This window comes from Loa loa (assembly GCF_000183805.2).
Source record: "Loa loa unplaced genomic scaffold supercont3.338, whole genome shotgun sequence".
NCBI classification, from domain to species: Eukaryota; Metazoa; Nematoda; class Chromadorea; order Rhabditida; family Onchocercidae; genus Loa; species Loa loa.
In genome coordinates, this window is record NW_018108518.1 from 34337 (window position 1) to 43592 (window position 9256).

General features: G+C 30.4%; 2 protein-coding genes across 2 annotated transcripts in view; one reads left to right on the forward strand and one right to left on the reverse strand.

Moving 5' to 3' along the window:
• The first annotated feature begins 863 nt into the window (after window positions 1–863).
• LOAG_10023 (hypothetical protein) lies at window positions 864–5206 on the forward strand. The gene is made up of 9 exons (XM_020448068.1): window positions 864–1100; window positions 1440–1550; window positions 1762–1827; window positions 2200–2338; window positions 2542–2726; window positions 3473–3574; window positions 4075–4344; window positions 4650–4706; window positions 4981–5206. The coding sequence occupies exons 1-9, from the start codon at window positions 891–893 to the stop codon at window positions 5083–5085; spliced, it is 1245 nt and encodes a 414-aa protein (XP_020301754.1). The 5' UTR covers window positions 864–890; the 3' UTR covers window positions 5086–5206.
• Window positions 5207–6018: 812 nt separating this feature from the next.
• LOAG_18509 (Sim1b long isoform) overlaps window positions 6019–9256 on the reverse strand; it is a gene marked incomplete at both ends in the record, with an annotated part of 4708 nt that continues 1470 nt past the window's right edge. The window contains 5 exons of the mRNA XM_020451169.1: window positions 6019–6181; window positions 6451–6598; window positions 6964–7070; window positions 7572–7750; window positions 8468–8695. Of these exons, the coding sequence (XP_020305073.1) occupies window positions 6019–6181; window positions 6451–6598; window positions 6964–7070; window positions 7572–7750; window positions 8468–8695 (825 nt within the window). The remainder of the gene's footprint in view (window positions 6182–6450; window positions 6599–6963; window positions 7071–7571; window positions 7751–8467; window positions 8696–9256) is intronic.

The window sequence follows — 9256 nt, forward strand, 5'->3', positions numbered from 1 at the left end:
CATTAATGAAGAGAAAAGTAATATTAGGGCATTTTCTACGTGATTAAATAAGAATTATTACCTGTAGAAAGTTATCGATGTGAGGAGGTGAGCATATTAATATTTCTTTAAAATTATCGAAATTCGCTGTTCATGCAACCTTAACATCAGCGTAGTGGTAACATCAGAACTAGGATAGATAGTGTGTTAAAAAAGATCACTTGTACGGTATGCGTATAGCATAACAAAACTTTCCATCTCATCCGTTTGATTGGAAAGGAAGCCCATCATGCTAATCATGTATCAATAAAATCGTTCCGTTCTATCTGTTAATTCCTAGAGGTAATTTGGATTTCCTGATTCGTTGTCAATTTATATTCGATAAGGTAGTATTACCTTATCATCTAACTTAGAGATCAATATGCTATCTTTAAATATTGCGGTATTACCGATTGTTTGTGTAAAAAGCCAGTCCAAGGATTGGTTGGTTTTTGTATGTGCATGTATGTTTTTATTATGATGGTTTTCTTTCTGTAACAGCTAATTATTAGTGATACCATACAGATTAGTCTTATTAGGATCAACCTGATCTCCTTTATATTGCTGTATTTATTGCTATTGCAATTTTTTTTCGCTTCATGTTTTTTCTTTTTTTTTGGAAAATTATAGATAAGCAGTCGAATGGATCCATGCAGTTGGTTTAACAATTGTGATTTTCATCATTTTAATTCTATTGATAATTCTACATTTTTTGTAGTCAAATCTATGAGTTTTTGAATTTGCATAATTTTAGTAACGTATGGTTGCGTAGTTTCTCGCTCATCGTCGTTGTCATGAAATCTTGATTTTAAAACAATTAAAATCACTCAAAAGTTTTGATTGGTTTTCAGAAACCCACAGGCTCAGAAGACATGCATTTGGTTATAGAGAAATATCGAAACGAGCAGAGCATCACGCAACCACCTGAACCAATTTTGGTGCCGTTCAAGCGATACAGTCGAGAGTGCGTAGTTAGTGCAATAATGGAATTCATAAGCTATAATTTCACAATGGATAGCCCTCCGAAATATCGCGATTGTGAAGGGGATATGATTCTTTTAGAAACACGCGAAGCTTTCGAGGTACTTTCTAGAATAATTTATGTTCATTATTCTGTTGTATCATTAGAACAGAGTGGTGTTGGGAGTTCAGGAAAATGTTCTTTATGTAAGTCATAATCTCTTTAATCAGACCACTAATTTTCACTAACGCTGTTTTAGCTTGCTGACAGATGATAGTGTTGTTTTTGAGATTTCTTTGAATCGTCTAGAAATTGCCGTATCTATTTTAGCTAATAGTAACCAGTAAGACAAATATAGCGATAACCAAGTAATTGTTAAGTTTGAGATTCTAACCGTTTCTGAAATTTGCGAATAATTTATTTTGAATATTGTGATTCTGTCGCTTTTCATTGGATTCAGGCTGCCTTCGATGATGTAATGCAGACACCACTCAAGTTATTCGTGGTCCATATAGATGGTATCTACAATTTCGGACTTCCGAAGAAGCAGGAGATTAAAACATCTGTGGCTGTTAGTTCTTCTACAGTATATTATTCATTTTCTCATATTCTGACCGTATTCTTAAAGTGAATCGTTTAGATGACCAAAATTATTTGTTGTTGATTGTCGGAGAATATTAATTCAATTTAATTTTTCTTTGTTTAAGGTTTCATAAAACTTTACGAAAATTTTTATATTGCTTGAAGTTTAATATAACTATAAAGTTTTTTGAATTATACAGGCACAGGGCAGCGTTTCACCTGATGTTCACAAGATGAACGATTTGGAGGTTGTTTTAATGGATCGGGTAATTCTTTTTCTTTTCTTTTTTCTGTTAGCCTTATAATTTTTTGTAAAAACAAGCTGAATAAAGCATTATATATTAATAATAACGTTTTATTGAGTAAGCTTTTGCAAATCTGACACGAAAAAAAAGTTTAAGGAGACATCGAATTATGAAACGTGATATTCCTTCAGAGGATGTTCAGTTGTTCAGTAAACAACGATTTTAAGCAAGTCCTTTCAATGAGTAGAACGATAACTGATCCTCATTTTCCAACTTGCAGTTACGCTTTTACCTGAGATCTAATGAAAATCTTGATACTTTCATTGAAATTATTCTGAGTATCGTTTGTGGGTCAGAGCTTTCTCGTTCTAATTTTAGGTTTGTGTGTTATAGATTGTGAAGGAGGTCAAGCATGAAGTGGATAAACAAATTATCCAACATCCAGTAATCAATAAACTGGCAGAATTCATGGTTGACCTTGAAGAGCAAAAAGCTTGTGGATCATGCTGCAGTGAACACAAGTCTACTCAAAGTATGCTTGTGATCCATTTCTCTTTCATTTGCAATTGAAGTGTGATTAGTTGAAGCTTCCATTATGTCAATCTTGTTGAATATGGTTCGTATGTTTTCTTTGTAGGGTAGATGCATGACCTTGTTTGACATTGTCATTTAATACAAATTATAAAAACTTTCAAGTCAGAACTTTTCATTCGTATTAAAATTTAGCATTTACAGAGGACATATCTGATGCTGTTGTTGGTTCATCGTCATCAGCATCATTGGAAAGTCAAAGTTCATCGAAGGTAGCATCTGAAGAGGATGGTATTGCTGTTTTTCAGTTAGTCGACGAAAGCCCAGTTTGGGACGTGAAGGCGATTTATGAAAAAAAGACAATGCCCTTAACAAAATGGGAAAATCCCGTAAGTTCAAATTTAATGATTTGGTAACAAATTGGTATGTAGAAGGTCTCAGAAATACTTTTAGGTAGGGACTGAAAAAAAATTTGGGTCTTATTCCGCATCTGCTGCAAACCTAGCAAGCTTTAATTGATTACTAACGGTACTTGATATGTTTATTTGCCATTTGTCGACGTTTTCTTTCTGATTGCGGCAAAGATTGAGGGTTAATTCTCCTTCTTTGGTTCTGTTTCTTGTCGATTTTTTAATTCGCTTTACTTCTCACACTGAGGCAATAAAATCTCAAACTTTGGTAATTCTTTATTCCGATAAATTTTACAGCATCGAACTCAACAATTACTATATTAATACGATAAATTCAATGACGATATCAATAAGAAAAAAGAGATCCAATGATGTCCGATATTCCAACCAACAGACCCAATTCAAATACATTTCTAAAATGTTTTTGATGTTCAGGACTCTGTGCTTCCTGGAGTGGAGGGCTCTGGCACGGTCCTAAGATTACAAGAATTATCGTCTTTGTTAGCGCACATTGGTGTATCACTCTTTGTTAACACACATGTAAAGCAATGAGCACGTTTTTGTTTAAATTTTACTATAAATCACACATACAACACAGCGATTTCAATTTTCAACAAAGGGGACTACTGTTCTTTTGTTTCCACTCGCGGTTTTAGTGATGTCATTAGACGAATTAATCTATTGATCAAGTTGACAATTTCCATAAAAAGAGCTCAATGTTTTAGAGCTCATCTGATCTGGTGAAAACTGTACGTGAAGGAGAAGGGATTTTCTCTAAACGATGGGTTCTTCGCCGATTTGCTTGCAGAAGATGGGAAAATGTTTCGGTAGTTTTCTAATTCTCGTAGTTTGCAAACAGAACTGTAGTATTAGTTCTAGACATATACTTTCTTAGTATAAAGTGCGCAATGTGTACTGTCGGTTGATGTTCGTGAAATCAAAGGGACAGCATATGATATTGCATCTGCATTGGCTTATTTAACTTATTTTTCTCCGGGTCTTTTTAAAGTTTTCAAAATGTATAAGTGGAAAGTATCAAGAAATATTTTCGATTTTGATTCTGCTACTAATTTTTGTATCTTGATTAGTTAACATATTTTGTCTAAGGATAGCTATTCAAATGGTGTCTTTCCAGAATTTGGTTGCTGATTTCATAGAATAATCATTTACCGTCAATGATTACGAAATTATGGGGAAGGAATAAAGTTGTAAGCGTTAAATGGGACTCACTCCCTTTAGTTTTCATTTAATAAATTAATTAGCTAATAATAATTCAGGGCTTATCACAGTTATTTAGTACACATTCTTTTTCCAACTTCTGCTTCAGATAATTAATGAAACGATACCTGATACGCTAGAAATATGTCGTTCAAAGGTGATTGTAACGAATTTGCCAGAAAAAGGCCAAATTGTTGATTTCACTGTATGGGTGAAATGCTCGGCTTCAACGGGATACTTCTGTGCAACTTGGCGGCTTCATAAATTGATTGAGAATGGTAGAAATTCGATTCCTGAGGGACCAAGACTGGTGTTTGAGATCTTTGTGAATCCATTCATTGATGAGAACTTCGCAATCGAAAGGCCTGTCTTTACTAATGTATGTTTTGTTTTGCCACTGATTTTTTCTCACAGCTATAAATCTAATTGTATTCCGGGATTAAAGATGTATCGAGCAGGTAACGATCCAAAATATCACTTCTGGGTACGGAGTTTCATAACGATGCTAGATATTGATATTACTAATCGGAACTCGATATAACATTAAAGAAGATGGCAGGGTTAACTCTTTTTATTCTGTATTGATCTACCTTAACCATCGCACCTTGTTTTGCACTTTTTTTAAAAATCTCTACAAGCCGATACATGACAAAGATAATTGAAATAATTATAAACGTATCACAGGAATTGGATTGGTTTTCATATTATGCCATAGTCAGGAATAAGGAAAAAAATGTCGATGTTACGTTTTTTTTTTTTTTTTTTTTTTGGCTGTCATTCATGACTATATTTTGATTTCGGCTAATGTCCTTCAATGTCGTTGGTAGAGTCTATCTGAAATAAAAACAATCTCAGGAATGTTTTCGACTTGGAAACCATTTGCGTGGTTTCAAGGTATTTGACTCAAAAACTGTGCAACTCGTATATGTACTTGGATACACAGATTTTAAAGTTCAAAAGTCGTAAATTTCAGGTTGTTCACGAACCAGGAGGGTTTACACGTTCTGAATTTTAGGATACTCGAGAATTGGAGGAATTAACGAGCACTGGATCTGTTTCAGCATCTGATTATGAAGTGATTGATGGTGGGGATACTGTGGACGATTCTGATGAGAAGTAGTGATCGAATTTAGCAAGATTTAATAGCCAGAATTTCATTTGTTTAGTTGGGTATGGTTGTGTGTTTCATGAAATTTTTTGAATGAAATATAAGGAGAAGTATATGTACGTTTAAAGTTGTCCTACAGTTCTGTGTCATATCATAATTTATTGTCTTCGGAAAGTGTACATTTTATATTAATAACATATCATTAATAATCTGTAGATGACAGATTGCTGAATTCTTTTTCAAAGTTGAAGGTACGGAGTTTTAATTGTTGAGATTTGGTACGGATTGATTTTTAATGCTTGGTTTTCATTTTAGACTTCATTTTAACTAAGCTGTTCTTTATCGCCTTGTATTATATGATTTCTTTTTGATTTTATAGACTCACTTTAAGAGTTTTGAACATCCAAACATAAACTATACTTGATCCTTGGACGCCATTTTTTGAAGGTCAGTGTATTTTACATCTGCATTATCCGCATACTCCGCTGTGATTGAATTGGCCTACATGTTTTTTCCTGTACATTATGACCTCCATACTGTATACTTTGTATTCCTGATGTAGCATAACTGACGTTTACAATGTTTCCTGTATATTTCGCTGCGCTACAGCTGACCTTTATACCGTCTGTCTGTATGTGCTGCTGCGATTGTTGACAAGACCCACATTTTATTTCCTGTACATTTCACTGCGGTATGACTTATCCCGAAGAAGTCTTTCTACTTATTCCTCAACTGCTTCCCTTTACTTAAGATTTTTGGTAGCCGGAATATCTCGGTTTCTTTTTTGTGTGTGTATTTTTTTTTTAGATCTTTGCTGAGCTAGCGACATAGAGTGATAGTCTCAAATCGACTCAATTTTTGATCATTTCGATTAGTTTGCTTGTCTTTCTATCAAAGGTTATACCACAGTGACTGTCGATTTCAGTTTAATGTTCTCTCAGCTTCTTATTTGTCTGGTAAGATGTGCGCATTGTAGTCCAAATAAAGTGGAGCTGAAACTGGTGCGCATTTATAGAAAAGATTCGAATATTCTCCAAGTGTACTTCCGGGAACGTCTTCCTCAGCATCAAGCTGTATGATTGCCAATGTCATATCGCCCTCTCTTTTGCTATAATTAACAATTCAAAAGGATGATTATGATTGGAAGAACATATCAATAGCAATGTTAGTATAAACTAAGATAGTTGTAACGTATGCTCAAAGTTTAGTTATCTTTTGAATATAAGATATGTTATCAAATAAGAAATAGATAATGTGATATTGTATATATTTCTAATGAAATTTCCTCTTATTTACAAAATTTAATACTGGACAAGCTACTAAAATGTAACAAATACTGAATTTCTTTTCATATGCTAAAACAATGGAATAATTAACCTAAGAATTTCAGTTACAGCTACAATACAATGTGTGACAGTTGCGCGTAACATTGGTACTATGCAAAATTGACTTTGAGCCCAAACATATCCTCGTATACGATGCAATAATCGATAATATCCCGTTGTTGATTGATTTTTGTGTAATACTGAAAATATAAGAAACATTTCATACTTTTATCTGTTTGCTAAAAGTTGATTTAATATCTGATATTACCAATTATGTCATAATTGTTTGAGGATGCTAATTTACATCAGATAACACTAAGTAATAAGCTAATTAATTGATATGTAACTCTTATGAATGAATAGTATATTAAACAAATCCCATATATAGATCCCTTCAAAAATTGAACTAACACATATCATATGATACATTATGATACGAATTATCTAATCATTCTATCATCGAATTATTCATTTAATCCAAATTTGCATAATGTTCAGGAAGAGAATATAATTATGAATATAAAATATAATTATGAATAAGTAAAAATTAAATGTAATAACATACGAATCTTATGAGCCTTCTCGATAGTATGTACATCTTCCAGAAGTACCATTTGATAGAGAGATGTATCAAGGAGAGATGAAGCACCAAAACCAGTAAGTGCTGTTACTCTTGAAACAAAATGTGTTAAATTTAAGAAAATTAATTATTACTAGTTTTAATCATTACTAACTCAATAATTAATTATCACTCTAATAATTCAGTAATCGATTAGGTCTGATAATTAATTATTGCTAATTTAAAAGTTTAATTTATAAAAATTGGATAAAATTTGTAAGAGATTGTTTGCAACCAATAATTATTGTTAATTTCGAGAATATTATTGCAATAATCATGAAATAACAAAAAATAATATTAGCTTATAGCTTATTCAATTTTGAATGGTTCATAAAAGCTATCAGATAATTAATGCATTGCAAATGGAAATTAATTGGGCGCTTGATTGAATAATTAATTATTACTAATTTAATAGTTGGTCATTACTTGAGTAATTTAATAATTAATTAAATTTGACAATATAATTATTGCTAATTTAAAAGTTTAATTTATAAAAAGTAGATGAAATTTGCAAGGGATTGTTTGCAACCAATCCATTAATTGTTTTAATTTACCTTGAATCAACAAAAATAATATTTAAATCAAGACGAGCTCGAAACATGAATGTCGATGAGGAAAGTTTTAATTCGGTAATACCACTTCGTGTAAGCATATATCCAACTGCTAATAAGCCCATATTTGTAATCCGTTCACCGTCACGACAAATTTTTGAATAACCCCAACAACTGATTGTCTACAAATGATATTGCAAAAAAGGTGTCACCTAATTAGTGTGGAAGTTAATTAAACATTCCTTTTTTTTTTTTAGTTTAGATTGTAAAAATGATTGGAGATGAATGATAGCTTATTCAATTTTGAATAATTTAAAAAAGACATCAGTTAATTAGTGTGACACTCATGGGACTTAATTGGAAAGTTAATTAATTGAGTACCAATAGTTTTATTTTTTTTTTTTAAAATTTGGATTGCAAAAATGATTGGAGATGAATGATAGCTTATTCAGTTTTGAATAATTTGTAAAAGATAGCAGGTAATTAATAGATTACAAATGAAAATTAATTAGAAACTTAATTGATTAAATATTAATGGAAGTTAATTTTTTAATTTAGATCACAGGAGTAATTATTAGATATGAATGATAGCTTATTCAAATTTGAATGAGTTAAAATTAATTTTTATAAGCTAAATTATTGTGCAATAATTGTATTTCCATCAGATAATGGTTTAAAATAGTTTAAAAATATTATTTTAAAAATTGCAATAACTTTAAATCAATAATTAACTTACCCAGGAATATATTAATAATTTCAAACATTTCAAAGTATGTATTAATTGATAAATTAAGTGTGAAATTTAATGAAACATTAAAATTTTAATTTGCTAATTAACATAAATGTTTATAAGGAGCTTTACTAGAAGATTAAAAAAAAAAAAAGAATTTTGGATAAACCTTATATCCATTATAAATAATTCCAGCATTTCGTTTAGGTAATACACATTTTAATCGAATGAAAAACATCCGTTCAATTTCATCATTAAATGATTGATTGTTATTGTTAGTGTTATTGGATGTTATTTGATTGATAGAATTGAAATCGGTACTTGATAGAATATACCGTAATTCTGGTTCATCATCACGATGAAGAAAATCGAATATTGATGAACCAATTAATTCCACCTTAAAAAAAAAAACGAAAAAATAAAACAGTATATCATTAAAATTTTAGATTTTCAAATATTTCAATATATATACATATTTTATATTAAAAATTAAAATTACTATTTTTTGATTATTTAAAAATTAAAAATATTTAAAAATCATAAGTTTAAAAAAAAACTTTTAATAGATATTAGCAATTTCGTAACCCATTAGTAATTACTATTAGTGGCTATTAATATGAATTTTAGAAATATAAGTATTAGACTGTTATGCATATGCATCCATTCATGGTGTAATCAATCGAAACAGCAATCAGAATATTATTCTATTCAATGACATATCAAACAAATAGGCCAGAAAGTTATTCAGTGTTGTGAGCCCAAAAATGGCAGTTGGCCCTATGCATTACTAATATTAATAAATAATAATTAATGACAATAATAATAATAATAGTAACAATAATAATAATAATAATAATGATAATAATAATAATAATAATAATAATAATAATAATAATAATAATAATAATAATAATAATAATAATAATAATAATAATAATAATAATAATAATAATAATAA